Raw genomic sequence first — 16,044 nt, 5'->3', positions numbered from 1 at the left:
GGTGGCGGCGGCCTAACCCTAAGGAGGGGGCTTTTTCTCGATGGGATGGACGAATGCAGGGCGGTGTCGTTAGATACCTATACGAGACGAAGGAAATTGGGGGGAATATTTTGGTAATTGAACCAAGAACAAATGCCCAATAGAAGATACCGCCAGCGTCAACAACGATAACGTGATGCGAGCGTCGCCGCAGTTGGGAATGACAATTGTTTTTTTTCTGCCACTCGCACAACAGTAAGTAGTAGAATGGCGGGGCAGCAAGCAAGCGGCGTAAGTTGGAAGAGGTGTGTGTGTGAGGTGTGAGGTGTGTCGGTAGGTCAGTGGGTAGCAGTCCAGATTGAGTGGATTGGGGCTGCTGGGGGCACTGGCAGAGAACGTGCACGGCCAAAGCCAAGTCTACCTGGCAAGTACTTGATGCATCAATCAGCCAATCGATTAATCAGTGATGGGTGGCTTGTTTCTGCGCAGGCGAAAAGCGACCGCTGGAATAATCAGTATTCTGTCCACGGTAGTGACAACTATACCTCGATTATCCCACTTACTCTTGATTACGACAGGGAAATCAACGAAATACGCCTACGTTCCGGTGATATTTATTCTTTTCCCGCCGTAACAATAATACCTAGTTCAACTGGAGTAATAGCTTCTCGATCATCCAGAGGCTTGGCCGGTTTATCCTCGCAGGGGCTTGGCGGTGGATGAGAGACCTACCTTTTGGATAGGACAAACAGGCCACACTCTTTTTGACGGATTGATTCGTTCACTCAGTAATGTAGTAGTATACGGAATTCTACAGACAGCTGAAGCCCTTGCTGCTTTGCTTTGCTGTGCCTGCCTGCCTGGCCGGACCGGGTCTGGCGCTGGACTTTCGCAATTACACTAACAGATCTAGGGGAGGATGCTACCTATGGGTAATTCGATCGCTAGGCACTAGGCCTCTGGATCAGGGCATTATTGGGACAGGTTAGGTGCAGCCTAGGCATGATCAATTCATTTCAGCGTAACAACCAACCGAATCGAAAAGGGCACTGGCGGCTCAACAAGATGGGTAAAATGTCCCAGGGGACACAAACTGGGGTAATTGCTATTTTGGTGGTCTTTTTCTGTCTTCACTGTAACCCTTCTCTGCCACGTTACCGATCCGCCTTCGACCAAGCATATCTTCAATGCTTGGTGTCTGCAATGATGTAATAAAAATCTCAGCGATATTTTCAGCCAAATGGCAATTGCGGACGAAACTTTAATAAACATTTCCTAATGCCTCTTGATTTTCCGCGGAAATTCCAACCGAGCCTTGAATCTGTGCGCATAACATGTGTGTGTGTGTGTGTGTGGGCAGGCAAAATGCTCCCAGAAAGGATTCTTGGGCAAAATCAGAGACTCGCTCCCTGGCCAAAGATCCGCGGCCTAGGATTTGACGATAAGGCAGAGAAAGATGGGTCCCAGACAGCTGAGTGGAACCCCCCTCAAAAGAGTCCAGGAGCCCTTGCGGGAGAGGTACTCCAGACTGGAGGGAGGGAGGTAGACAGGAGCAATCTGACTTTTCTTCCGAACCGACTGTTGACGGGTTCTGCAAAGGTTGAAAATTGCGTCCAGTGAAGACACAATCGATATATCGCAAATCAATTCGACATGCGCAGCTTTTTTCTTTTCGCTGGCAGACCTTGCGGCGGGAGGTCGCAGTGAATCAGGTACGGCGCAGGTACTTGGAATGTACCTAACTTTTCCCATCGACCCAGTCCCCTGCACCCGGCTGGGAAGGAACCCCTACGCTTGGGCATTAGCCGTCCGTCATCGAGGGGTCGGATTTTTTTTCTCTTGTCTCTTTGTTTCCTTCTTGGTTTGGCGTCGTGGGATGATACCTGCACAATTTTAGCTGGCAATGTCCCTTTCGCTATGCACTCCCTCCCTCTAAGCGCCTTGCTGTAAACGAATGAAGCCGGTCTACCGGTACACGGAATACATGTTATCCGAACCGTACAGGTCCCGTCCGGAAATCTGAGGATTTATCCGAAGTCAGGGAAATTGCCCTTTGTCCTGTGGAATGCCATCCATTATGACATGACATAGCATGGATGGATTACCCCTCCAAGTTTTGGCAATCCATGGCAAGGCGGTGACAGCGACGGAATGGACGGACGGACGGACAGGCCAGGCAGGCACGGGCAGACTGGACGGGTGCGGCGTCTGATCTTATTTTGCTCCCCACAAAAGTCCTCACGACAAACTTGTGCCTCGCAGCATGCGGAGTTTATTGATTGGACAAGCAGTGATATATGACGGCAGCCAGGTGACAGTTTTAAAAGGCCCTTACTTACTCGATCAGCGCTGCAAATGTTTGTTATCGAAACACGCGCGCGAGTTCTTGCTTGTGTACCCTGCCCTGCGTAACCGGCCTTTTCCTTGTCGTGTCAACTTTTTCGGCAAGGGGCATTTACGACCGAAAGGCCGACTTGCCAGCTTACATACGAGGCATCCAGCAGCTCCTGCTGTTTCGGCTTTGGAAAAAAGATTTTCGTCCAAACCAAACATGAAGCTCTAGCATCGCCTGTCTGTCTCGATGTTTTGAGTTGATCCTAGCTGTGCTGTCAACGCGAACTTTGACGCCTCATGTGCACGGGAACTTTCGTCCGCCTGCATCGATGGCAAGTCGGAACGGAAAGTGTAAGTCGATGGGTTCAATGGCTTCTTCTCTCCTCGGAGAATGATGTAGTGCATCTACCAATTGCCCAACTCGTCGGATCGCTTGAAGCGCATGCTGCTGCTGCTACCGCCGTCGCCGCCGCCGCCGCCACCACCGAGCTATTGGAGATGATCGGATCTGCAATATGTTGCCTAGGCTTCCTGATTCCACCTATTGTATTTTTAGATCTAAGGCATACACTCTTGAGCAACAGTTCATGCTCTTTGTCTGGCAAACGGCATATAAATAAGCCTTACTTCGTTCCGGACAGAGCAAATAAATCTCCATCCTGAATATCTTCAGGATTGCAAACCAACATGAGTAAAATATCATTGCAACCTCCTGATCTTCAGGTACCCAGGCGCCACCAAGTCTCTGGTGCCACGCAATGCATGTGATTAGATTGCGATCAAATCCCCGAATGCGTTCTTCAACTCACGTTGACCAATGACAAAATGGCGTGCAGCTGTACTTTGGAAGCCTATATGTCGGCCTATTTCGGTATCATGTTGTTGATCAATAAGTCGAATGGATGATATTAACGCTGCCACGCGCCACGCGCCATCAAAGTAACGCTCAGTAGCGTTCATAAGGAGATTGCCAGTAATCGTATTCCTCGAGTCTATCTGCCCCAACTGCCCTGTCTGTGTGCCCAAGACCCAACCCAAAGGAACAAGTCATACCAACTCCATAGATCACATAAGTCCCAATGTCCCCAACTCCCAAGGTACACATAAGCCAAACATGACAACCCCCCAAAGATACCAGTAGGAAAAGCGAGCTCCTCCAGAGTCCACGGCCCAAAGATAAAGCACCAGCGCGGTCAGGCATCGACCGGCCACAAGCATCAGATCCGCATCCAGGCGTTGCTGAAGCAAAAGAGAAATCCCCGCCTATTCGAGTCAGCTGATATCACCTTACTGGTGTAGGTTGTCCTCAAAGTCCTTGGAAGCAAAACAGAAAACAGAAACATGAGCAAGACAGCTACTAACAATAGCAACAACGTTGAGTCCGGCTGAGGTGATGTCCTAGGGTGGTTGAAGAGATAATCCATGGAAGAAGTCCAGAAGCAGAATGATTCCGACGATAATAAACAGTAAACGACAAAATCGATATCCAATGTTTGATGACCAGTACCAGTGGAGGATAGTTGCTGAGAAATCCAAAGGGGGCGATTGTCCGTTGATGTGGCGTTGTTTGTTGAGTCGAAAACCGGCCTATACATGGGTGCGAGAATGGCAACTTTCCAACGAGATTTCCATGGTGTTCCAAGTTTCCATTTGGGCCAAACTATTGAGCCTCTGAATTATGTGTTCAGTCTTTCCGAACGAAGGATCCAATAATGTCGTTGCTTGTCCTCTGGTAGATGGCCAATATGTTGTTCCGTGGGGAAACGCCTAATGGTTGTAAAGTAGGATATCGAGGTCCAATGGATATGGCATGAAACTGAAAGAAACTGTCTCCGTGACATGTGGGCTTTGAGATGGCGAGTCGATGTCGCTTATCTCGGTTTACATGGTCTCGCAGTGTATTGGGAGGGTGGTCTCTTACCGATACTCGACATCGAGTTGATTGTTTTGTCATTCTTGTTCTGACCTTGTAGGGTTCATTCAGGTTGAGATCCGAAACCAGGCGGTGGGCAGCCGCAGAGGTTTGCACTGGATATGTGCTTTCAGGTCCATGAAGGTGTGTGCCTTGAGCAAGTCCAATGGGCATGTGATCCGGTGGTTCCTGTCTTCCAAGGTTGGGTGGTATTCCTGGTTTCCTGGCAAAGAAAATCCTCTGGTATCCGGTAAAGGGAGTCCTCAAATGTTATCCAGAGATCGGGTCCATGGGGGAAGGCAGCTAGCTAGCGTAGAGCTGTTGACCTTGCAGGTTAGTATCATCCTGAAACAAGTCAAATGATCCAGGGTTTGCCAGGATAGAAGAGCGGCGTTCTTGGGAAATCCTTCACGAGAGGTTGTCATATATATACACTGTGCCCAGTGCTCACCTTGCTGTCCTGATCCGTTGCCCTATCTATTAGTCAACCAAAAAAGAGTTCTGTGTCTCACCATTCGCCTAATGCGCCGTTGACAGGGGAATCCATGAACCGGAAGATACAGAAAGCAACGCAAAAAGCCTCCGCGATTCGGCAGGATCCGGACAGCAAGCTGGCAAGGGATGATGGTTCTTGAGATGAAAAGTAAGTCATTGCTCCGTCATGAGGTTCTTCTTTTCGCCTCCCGATTCCCAGGTCTGGTATAACGTAAAAATGGCCAGTTTTGTAGCAAAAACGTGCAAAAAGAAACAGGAAAATAGTCCACTGGTCTGTGAATCGTCCGTATGCAATCGTAAAGACCCCGTAGTGCGCCATTGCCATAGCAGGTAAGTCGCATGCGAGCGCGCAACATAATGTGAAAAGTCCATATCCGGGAGAAACGTGGATGATCCGTGGAAAAAAGGTGTGAACCTTTGGGTATCAAAGGGCGCAAACTTGCAACCCTTGGAGGCAATGCGAACATCGCAAAGATGATCATCCTGAAGGCAATGCCGATGGGGCAAGCTGGGCTCCAAAAATCCTCTGGCAGTGGGAAGGAACAGTCATTAAAGTATAATGTGTGCAAGATGTTACTCTTGCCAATCCAGGGCTGGGATGGGATGGGAGGGGGTAATTCTCCGGAATGTACTGCTCATCGACCGCTGCGATGGCTGCGATGCCTAGAATCCGTGTGTCGGTCAACGCTGTCACGACTGTCCCGGTTGTGGCGCGAGGAGGATCCACTGCTGGGCGCCTGGGTACTGGGAGGTTGCGCCGAGCCGCGGGTGGGAGGGGCGGGCTCATACTGTGAGTCGTGTGTTGATGACGCGAAGCCTTGTGTGCCAGCTGGCGATGCTAAAAGAATCAGAAATCACCGTGAACCAATCTTTGAACGTCTCGGGTACGTACCGCGCCCATAAAAGGAGTCAACCGGCTGGGCAGCAGGGAATCCTGCCGGGGTTGACGCCGGATTTTGTGAGTAGTAAGCACCAGAACTAGTAGTGAAACCAGGCTGCCCAGGAGGTCCTGAAGTTACATAAACCGGTCTGCTCCCCTGAACCATGGTAGTGACAGGGACGGGCTCACCCCTAGGACCGGTGGCATAACCATAATCGCCACTGCCGGGCGCGACGGTTCGGTGTGCGCCAACCACCTCGTATGGCCTACCTCCCGAAGGGGCTTGAGTAAATCCTGTCCCGGACATGGAAGCACCACCCGGGTACGAGTCTTGCGGCGACTGGGCAAACTGGGGCTGACCTGTGGTGTAGGGCTGTTGGCCATACCCACCGCTTTGACCTGCATACGGAGATGAGCCTGGGTATCCGGAATTTGATGAAGCACCATTGTAGCCTGCGGAGCCAGTCCCGGGGTATCTTGGAGCGCCAGCATCATAGTTATCACGAGAGGCATCCGAGTACTGGTTGCCAGCACCATCAGTGGGTCCATAGTACTGACGGGATTGGTGCGTGTCCGAATTGCGGTATTGGACTACTGGGGAGTTAGATTTCTGCACGAAGACGCCAGCTGAGGCGATAGTACCTCCGACAGGGTTGCGAGCAGTTTGCTGCCGCCTCTCTTGGTCCCATCGCGCAGAATCTGCTTTCAGATCTTCGATCATTGCCTGCGAAAGCCACCGAGTTAGCAGACTGCCTTCATGACTTGGGTATTGTGTTTGTTGTTGTCGTCGTCGTCGGTGGTGGTGGTGTTGGTGAGCCTTACTGTGGTTAAGTTTCTATAGGCTGTGATGAAGTAGCCTTGGACGGCTTGGCCAGTTTGAGGGCTCTGCGCAGCAATCCGTATCAGCATATTGAAACGAAGCATCGCGAAGCACGAAGGACAAGTACCTCGTAGACGCCGGGCCGGACAAGAGCATCGTTTCCAAGGTAGCGACAGATGTCGGCTGTTATTACTTCACGGTCTATGCCATCTCTGGGTACGAAATACTCGTTCTGTCGATTCGACGACGGCGGCGGGGGTTGAGCTGAACGTCCGGGTCTGGAAGACATCTTGAATTACGGTAAGGGCGACGAGGTAGTAGAGAAGATGCCGGGCGACGATGAGGATTAGGAAGGACGTCGACGAAGAGATAAAGAAGAGATGTGAGAGAGAGAAAAACAAGGGGGAGAATGGGGCGAGATAAACCAAGAAATGGATGGTGAGGGGAGCACCAAGCCCAAGTGGTGGAGAGGGAAGAGAGCGGCTAGGCGTTCTTTGTTTGGTGGGGTCTTTTTTGGAAAAGCGAACAAGTACGAGAGGTACGGCAGCAGCAGGAGGAGCCTAGCTGAGAAAGGTGGCCCTCTCTCTGGGAATCTTCCACTCAGGGTTTCCTAGGGGAACCCGACCAAAGCCTTGGCCTCTACCGCGTCGTCGTTGGCTGACAGGGGTACCTGGGGGGGTGGGTGGCTGGCTCTTGCTTGTCCAAGCCCAATCCTTGAGTCGGTGGCAACAGACTTACTGGCCCAGGAGGTCGCTGGGGGGCGGCGGGCAGAGAGAAGAAAAAAAGAAGGGTGGTTGTACCGAATGATTATGTCTGACACACCAATTGCTGGCAGTGGACGAGTGCCAATCTGGGACAATGCAGGTCTGGACCAGTCAGGATAGCCGTGGCCGTCAGGTGAGAGGCCTAGAAAGTCCGTTGCAGCAGAGCGAAACCAATAGGCAGATCGCCTCCCAATACAGTGGAGCAGTGTTACTGTGTGATCAGAAGTGCGTGGGAGCTTCTGGTTGGCTGTCTATGTCTCTTATGCGAGAACACACACGGTTCAGCAAGATGGACGGCCGACCTTTTCAGAAGACAAATTCGAACTCCAGGCTAGGCCCAGGAGCACGGCAAAAAAACGTATTTATGGGAACCAAAAATCGAACGAAAAGCCTGTCAACGACGGGCTGACTCGTGTTCCGCGGAACCTGGCTTTATGCAGGAAATGATGCAGCGTGATGCACGCAATGTGAGCAAACAGTGGTTGAATGGATGTTGGAGGAGAAATCAAACGATTCTGGAAGCCCGGAAGTGCAAGTGATCGTCGGTCGGGAGGCGAAAAAGACGACGGACAAGCAGGCTCACGCTCACATGTAGGAGGTGCGGTGTCGTCTGGGGTGGTATTGGTGGTGGTAGTGGTGGTGTGGCAAGTAATAGTCTACTGCTATTGGGAGTGGGAGTGGGAGTGGGAGGCAGAAAACCGGCAGGACGGTACATAGGACAACGTATTATTATTGCCTGGCTGCTGCTAGCGGACGTATTGTTGTTGATCTGGCGCCGTAAATATACCGGGACAGGATCGTACGGAAACTGGTGCCGGCGAATACGGGGACAAGAAGAACAGGAGATCTCTGACGATAGGTAGGACAGGCTGCTGACCATTCCTTCGCTGGGCACACAATGTAAGATCAAAAAGGCCTGGCTGGGTGTTTGTTGAGGCCTAAAGACGGCCTGGTTTCCCTGTTACAGTACCTAGGGGGAGGTGCTGGGCACGAGCTCCAGTCGGGTACCGGGAACGTTTGTGTTTGTCCTTCAGTGGAGTGGGGGCCTGGCACTGGGCTTTGCCGCCTGTTTGCCGTTTTAGCTGACCGCAAGAATGCGCCAAAAAGAAAGCCGTTGTCGGTCGCCAGATTAGGTAGGCTGGCCTCTCCTGTCACAGCACAACGGAAATGTGCGGGATCCTAATGCAGCTACGCGGCAGAAAGGGAAGGGCTGGTTGAGACCTGAGTAAGGGTAGAACTGAGGATACGCAAAGAGGCGTGCGAGATCTCAGGAAATGCCCCTAGATGCAGGGAACAAGGACCGTCTGTATTATACACAACACTCCTGTCCCTTGCAACAGCATGCCATGGCATGCCAATGTTGCCCAACAGCGAACCTTATTGTTCTCGTCCCTCTGGCCTGGCGCTTTGCGTAGCACAGCGACCATCGCCGCTGATGCCCTATCAAAAAGCAGGCACCCGGGGCATATCAGATGCGATTGGCAGCATCCAAATCGACAGCAATAACAAAAACTGAAACAGCATGTTTTTTCCTCGTCATCGCCTTTCGAGTCAGACAGGCGTGAGGCTTTTCGCCTTCGTGGTGCTCCCGGAACCTACGCACACGGGCTTACATGGCAAGAAACCACATATTGCCAAGAAGTGGATTGGGTCAGGACGCGGAAGCCCTGGTGAAGCCATCCAACTCTGTCAACGTGTCGTGTCTGCTGCACTGAGACTGCAGGCTGGGAGGTGCCTGCTTCAAATTGGGTAGCAATGCGTAGGGTCCAGATAAATGCAGTAGTCATCGGTGCCTAAGCTACACGACCAATCACGGCGTCGTGGATCCAGTTCTGAGGCGCCTTTTGGGAAGCTTCTTGGCTCCTCCCTAGTTGCCTAGGCTCGACGTCAGTGCTTGGGATAAAGTGCCAGATTCAAGGAAGCAGGCCAGGTTTGGGCTGCCTTGTGACGCAAATAGATCACTCATGACAGTTCAAGTGACATTTGTTCATCAACAGAATTGGTGCTTCGTTCCGTCGAACCCATTCACATTCCGCACATATCACATCGCCAGTGAGAAGTGCCGGCCGCCTCGTCACATTCGTAATACTATCTAGGGGTCATGCCTTTGGATCGACCGTCGTGCCATTATCATGCTTCCACGGAGGGCCTTGCCTACTTACATCGCCGCGTCCCCCCCGGGGGGTTGTCCTTGTTCTGCGATATAGTACGTCGAATGTAAACGCCGGAAGTGCCTGCCGCGAAGTCCGGAGGCCAACTAGTTCTGTGGGCTTATTAAACCGACGCTTCCTTAAACCGACTAAGCAAGCTCAAATGCCTTTGTGCCTGAATATTACGACCTCCCATCTGCGAAATGGTCGCCATTTCCCGCTCGGGCAGGAGGGGGAGGCTGCACGAGAACGGCACTAGTGGTTCGGCCTACAGACACCCAACCAGCCCTTCCACTTGTCTCCCTCTCTATCTCGCCCGGGGCATGTGTGTTATGTCCAACTCGACGTGAGATTATGCTTCCTGGCCCTTGCCAGATCTGTGATGGCCCCAGTTGGCTGGCGCAACGGGAAGATCCACTAGATGGGAATGGCGATATATCACTCGCTTCCAACGGCATACAACCTCGGGTCATCCAAAGTTCAACTTACTCTGCTTCTTACCGCTGCCTCGTGTTTCCTGTCGTGAGGTAGACGCAGACGGCTTCTGGCTGCGCGGACCCACGGGTCGATTGGCTAATGTAGAACTGCCACGTTCTTCCTCTTGGAGGTCCTTAGCGAAATGCCAGTCGAGATGGCTTTGATGTGCTTCGGCGCTTTCAAGCCTTGCATCGCAACGCGAGCATGCGTAGTTCGTGATTGGCGGCTGTCGGATTTTAGTCCCTGTCGTAGATGCATCCTGTTCTACTTCAAGACTCGCACCATGCTCGGGGACGGCTCAGATGCGAGTGTTTGATGCGACTGACGATCCCTGGCTTCCTCAGTCCCATCATTATTGGAATCGCTGGATGACGCCGCCCGTGCAAGGTATCGTTGAATGCCCGGGTTGTCGACCTTTCTCCTTTTCTCTGCCCTTTCTTCAGAAGGGGGATCAATGCTGGCCTCGCGAGAGGATGCCTTGAGAGATTTTGCTTCTTCGCCCTTCAACAGGAAACCCCCGATGCCCATATTGCCTGTAACGCCATCTTCGAAGCCTGCGACGCTTAAGCTTAGGTTGGCGCATGGCCAAACTCTTCCCTCCAGAGCTATTTGGTTCATGAGATTCTTGGCAAGTTCAAACAAGGCTGTCTCGTCCAATACCTTGCCCTGTGGAATAGCGTTTTGACGCGAACGTGTCTGTCCCCCATGACGGTGATGAAGGTTAATTGTCTTGGGCCGCCGCTTATTCTCCAGGACCCCTTCTTCCACCAATCGCGAGAAGATATCGGCGGCAAAGATTCTGAGCCATCTCACAGCTTGATCCATGCTATTGATGACTGGTCGGAACGACTTGGCCGAGAGCATTGACTTGATTTGTGTGCGTGCGTTTACTTCGCTCGTGTCAATCCCACGAATCGTGTTATACAGCCATATGCCCGTGTCCTCCCCTAATTTTGTTTTCATCTGTTCAACCGGGACTGCGAGTAGTTCTTTGATGCCATCCGTCTCGAACACAGACGTGACCTGGTCGCCTAGCTTGCCTCCAAGGTTCCGAATCTTGGTGACTTTCATGTCTGACAAGAAGTGTTGGACGGCTCGGTTGCGTATGACGGTCTGTTGGTTGGGCTTCTTGTGGCCGGAGCCCAACTTGCTGAGCATCTTGTTAGATGCAATGCCAGCAGAACATGTGTACCCAATCTTCCGCCGGATTTCTGCACGTATGTCTCGTACGATTTCCGACCCAATTAGGATGGCCACATCGTCCCAGTCCGGGTCGTCTGCCTCTGCCTCTGCGTCATCTAGGTCCACGAGTGCATCGGCTTGCCAGTCCAGGGCGCTGATTGGCGGCAGAGGCAGCTTTTCCGTGGGATCGTCGTATGGCGGAGGGTTGGACAGCTCAGGGAATCTCTGCAGCATAATCGAATGTATTTGGGCGGATAAGTCGATGAATACCTCGTCAATGGAAGCCTTCTCTACCTTCTGCATGTGCGCGGGAAGGAATGCCTTGATAAGTGCCAGGATCCTTCTAGATTGCAGTCGATAGGGGTCCAAGGACACCTTGTGAGTTCCTATATGCGAGGCGGCATCTTCATGGTAAGCCCATCTCTCATCTCCTTCCTTCCAAGTAGCAACGTGCTGTGCTATGAGCTGGGGGCACATCTTTTTCGCATCCGTCACCGTGCAGTGCCGCCCAATCCCGAACTTGCGGGCAGGGTAGTTGACGGCGATCAAGCCTTGCCTGCACATGTTGTTAGATCTGACGAAAAGCACGTATTGCTGCAGATGCGACATACCACTGTTGAACGGCCAGAGGTTGGTCCTCGGGTGTTCCTAACCGAACCATCTCACACTGGGCGTAGAACGCATCGAGGTCGATGTGAGAAATGACCCTCAGCGGCGATGAAGTCGAGTATGACGTCAAGAGTCCAAGTTGCCTGTACGTAAATTGCGACTTTCGTCGCCCTGTCCCGTAGCCCGGGGAGGAACCCTGGAATACGGGCGAGGAAGGCATGGCGATGACGATGGCGGAGAGAAATAGAGAGAGAGAGAGAGAGAGAGTGTGTGTGTGTGTATGTGCACGTGTGAAGTAACAGAGGTGCTAGGGTCAGCAGCTCATGGATTGGTAGGCAGACAAATTAGCTGGCTAGGCCGAGCAATGGTTCGCAATGATATGGCGACAGCCGGCCATGCCTGTCGTTGAACTGGAACAGCGATGGTCTTCGTATCAGCCGTGAAGGGCAATGCAAGCGATGATGTTGGGATCACGGAGATGCCTCCGTCTGAATCGAGAATCAATGAACGCGGCAGGAGTCCTTGTCTTGCTAAACCTAATCGCGTCGCTATTTCGGGAAAAGTGGAGAATACTCTCAAGTTCCTCAGGAAGCCGCAACCTGGACGTCTTCGACCGAGCTGCAATTGCGGCAAACACCAAGACTGGCGTACTAACCAACTGCTATTGAAAGTGTTTTTATTTTGTCGCAAGAGATACCGGTGTATGTGCTTAAGGCCGGGCACCTGTCACTCGATAGTGCACGCTTCGTCTGATAATAGATTCGGTAGGTTTTCTGTCAATCCAGGGTTCGCGGATGGGTTTCGTACTCCTACTTCATACATAACTCCTCAAGGGCAGTTTCCCGACGGTCGCTCCTTAAGTTCCTAACCACTCCCGCCCTTTTGACATGAATGAAGCAACTGCATATAAATACGAGCCGTAATCAAACACTGGCCGCGATAACCCATTCGTTGCCGATCAAGCCGTTCCAGACTTAATGCCCTTGTACTCGCCAACGAGCCATGACCTCGACACATTCGCGGAAGCATAACACATTGTTAAGTGTTTTTTGAATGAGTTTTCTGTTGGTAACCAGCCTTTTTTCGTTTTTCCTTTACAGATTCCAGTTCCTTAGCTGGAGACTTGGGGTCCAACGTAACGTTGCCATCCATCCGCATGAGTCTCGCTCTTGACTTTGCCGAGTGTCGATAGGTAGGGGGGTTTGGGGGCAGTACCAGAAGATGAAGAAGAGGGAAAATACGAAGCAGGAACTCGCTAAAGCATGTGAGTCGTTTGATTGTGTTCTCGAGCCGGCACTGCTAGGAGGCCTACGGTTGTCGAGTGCGAATAGGCGGCCAAGCCGCTGGAGATGTAAAGTCAACAACCCCCACATCATCTCAACCAACTTACAAACATGTACTTACAATAGAGATACAGTGCAGCGACGCATCTGGGAAAGATGGATGCCTAAAGCGCAAAGCGCTTCCAGGCCAGGAGCTTCGATGCCGTTCCTCCCCTGGAGCATACCTACTGATTTGGCCCCCTATTCCCGCTGGTGCTGAGGTAACGCACAGCAGTATCCATGCTTTCGTTCCGCCTACCTGCTCGCATGCCGCAGGCATCGCCCTCAGGTCATGTGTCATGAGTTCGTCCGAATAGCTTCCGCAGCAGAGCCACGCGAGCGAGATTAGCTAATGTATACAAGATATATATACCCTGCATTTCCCAATGATGCATGTCCTGCCGGCACTGTCACCGTTGCGCTGCATCTGGTCAACCACGACACAGGGGTTGGTTGGGATGGTGACGCATATAAGGCTGAGAGAGACAGAGATTATCTACATGGTATCTGATGTTACATGTCTCACTGCTAAAATTAAATGTACATCAATAGTAGAAAAGAAGCACGTTCCCAGTCGACAAGACACACACTTTGCAAACACCCTGCCAGAACTTGTGGATCGAGGCTCTTCTTGTGCGATTTCCATACGAGAAGGAGGAGGAGGCAGCCTTACTTGCTTGCCCCCCACCCCTTGCATGGGAGGCGCTGGTGATGGGCTGTAGCTGTGACACAAGGTGGGGGGATGGGCCGCGTCCTCAATACTTAGACCGACATATCTTTATAGGGGGGTCTTGGGTACCGGCTGCAAGTGCAAGTGACGTAGCGGCTGTCCGTTACCCCAACTCTGAGGAGGCAGAGACTATGTATGGCACGTGTCCCAGGACGACCAAGAAAAGCAACACCCGCTTACAGTGTGACCCGTCTGATGAGACTGCTAGACATACCAAAAACGTACCCAGAGATCGCTATCCACAAGGGGGCAGTATGTTATAGGCGAAGCCTTGGGGTGAACAATACTCAGACCGGTCTGGGCTTTGACAATAGGAAACGTCTTAGGTTGGATCTCCTTTTGGAAGGTAGGAGCTGTCGCCAGGTTCGTCTTACTGCCGTTGTGGGTATATGTTCCGGGACCTATGCCATGGGATAATATAGTCGGACTAACGAAGCCAAAGCCAAGGGCAATAAGTCACTGCCAAACGGCTAGTATCTTCTGGCGATGGCATTTCGAGTGTGAAAGACATCTAGACAGCGCTGGGTAAAGTGCAATAAGGAGCTGAATGTCTCAGATCTTCACGCAAGGCCGAGTGATTCCCAAGACAGCCTCGTCCTCAGGTATGCTCTCAGCTGGCGCCTTGCCGGGGCTGTAGGCAGGCTTGGTGTCCCACGTGTTTAGAAAAACCGGGCTTCAATTCACCTCCACAGTCAATTGCAAATATCATACCCAAGCCACGTCCAGTTGTGGAAGCCAAGGGAGGAGCTGAAACCAGAAATAGACAGGTAGATATTGCATTTGGAAACCCTCTTCTCTATTCTGTGGATCCAAACCGCGAGAGCCTCTCTCGGATGCGTCGCTCTGGTTCCTATAGGGCTGAAAGGCAGCAACAGACCCCCACACCTCCCTGTCTGGTTCGACCCAGATTCCCAAGATCAGGCTGGCGGCTAGCAACTCGCTTGTGGGTATACCTAAGTCAGCATCCAGTGGGTAAGAATCGTTTTGCTCGACCCAGTTTCTGGTGAGATGCTCCGCCTTTTCCCAGGACAAGTAGGTAGGTAGAAACAAAATGAGCGTTTGATCCACCCCCTGGAGCCTCGAGAAAGGAGATGAGCATGTACTGACTCGACGATGACTGGGTGGGTGGACCAAATAACAACACTGCCGTATTCTGACGTAGGATGCTATGTCGAAGGCATTGCTATCCGAGCCGACTTGGCTGGGTATCGAGTCCGAGCCGGGCAGGTGTATCCTCGTGCCTTAGATCTTAGCGCAGGAACCGATCAACCATAGATGCTCTAAGGCTGCGGCTTGGATATCTCAACAGTGTGTATACATGCTTCGCCCCCTGTTCGAATCTGCCAAGAAACGGTTTCCAATATGCAATCCTATTTTGAGCATCTGAGTCGTTGTGGTTCTCGACTTGAATAATAAGCCCCTATCATGGCTTCAACCACGACCGAGTGCTATGGGTCGATACCTTACTGCTGTGTATGTTCAGTGGTACCCGGATTGGAATTAGCTCTCACCGAGAGACTTTGACATAGCCCAGAGTTACTAAAGATGGCCACCACCTACCATCCCCTGGTTTTCCTTGCGCACATGCCGGGCTTTCGTCTCTCAAAGCTCATTGCATGTTTATCTGATTGAAGCACACTGCAAGGGACCACCGCGAACTCGTAACTGCCTTGATTAGCTTTATGTATCCTTGGAGTCCGAGCTTTTGATCACTGCGGCAGTGACCTTTCATCTGATGGTGAGATCGTAGTGCATGTTGATCGGACTAGTTGCTCTTTCCGGCAATGCCTCTTCATCCTTCGCCATCAAGCGCATGACCTAGTGGGCTCGAAGGAGTCAACGCTGCCGCCGAAGATCACCACTATATGTCAGCTCCTAGGCGTCTTCTTCGTCAGCCGCAGCTTGGATGGTCCGAATGAGGCTCTTCGCGATGTATTGGCAGACTGGTGGTGACTTCAGTCGTCCTAGGACGGCTGTCCGGGATGGTGATGCTCTCAGGCGCCATGATATAAAGGCGGCATCATCGCCAACTCCTGGAATGAGATAGAGTACTCAAGCAAAGAAAGAAGAATACACCATCTCATCGTTCCTACACCGTCTCAACACATCCACTTACTTCGATATTTCACCATCAGACTCCTTCCCCGACGCGCTTTTCCCAAGAACTCAAGACAGAACAAAGTATCAAACATTGCAACATGTGAGCAAGCCCCCTTCCTGCACATCGAGACCCGAGACTGATACGTTGAGTGATAGGGCTTCGCACGGAACTTCGTCTGCAGAGGGCTACCCGCTCGTTTGCAACCAAGGAAGAGATGTCACATGCTGCAGCTGTGGAAGCTACGGCAAATTCACCTATAGTAATTTCACAGGATCATGGGTCTGTGAAT

At 51.9% G+C, this 16,044-nt stretch overlaps 2 protein-coding genes across 2 annotated transcripts; both read right to left on the bottom strand.

Annotated features, from left to right (window-relative positions):
* Positions 1–5,355: 5,355 nt before the first annotated feature.
* Positions 5,356–6,709, bottom strand: PG985_011242 (uncharacterized protein; the record flags this gene model as incomplete). Its single annotated transcript, XM_066831009.1, has 4 exons — positions 5,356–5,558; positions 5,613–6,324; positions 6,423–6,485; positions 6,548–6,709. 4 exons carry the CDS (start codon positions 6,707–6,709, stop codon positions 5,356–5,358), a joined length of 1,140 nt encoding a protein of 379 aa, XP_066681691.1.
* Positions 6,710–9,686: 2,977 nt separating this feature from the next.
* On the bottom strand, positions 9,687–11,822 carry PG985_011241 (sister chromatid cohesion protein eso1; the record flags this gene model as incomplete). The annotated part of the gene is made up of 4 exons (XM_066831008.1): positions 9,687–9,751; positions 9,824–10,037; positions 10,094–11,549; positions 11,605–11,822. 4 exons carry the CDS (start codon positions 11,820–11,822, stop codon positions 9,687–9,689), a joined length of 1,953 nt encoding a protein of 650 aa, XP_066681690.1.
* Positions 11,823–16,044: the final 4,222 nt, after the last annotated feature.

The sequence above is a fragment of the Apiospora marii genome (assembly GCF_038362585.1).
Source record: "Apiospora marii strain CBS 49790 chromosome Unknown utg000007l_segment0_segment0, whole genome shotgun sequence".
Taxonomy (NCBI): Eukaryota; Fungi; Ascomycota; class Sordariomycetes; order Amphisphaeriales; family Apiosporaceae; genus Apiospora; species Apiospora marii.
This window is presented reverse-complemented; position numbering and strand designations above follow the sequence as displayed.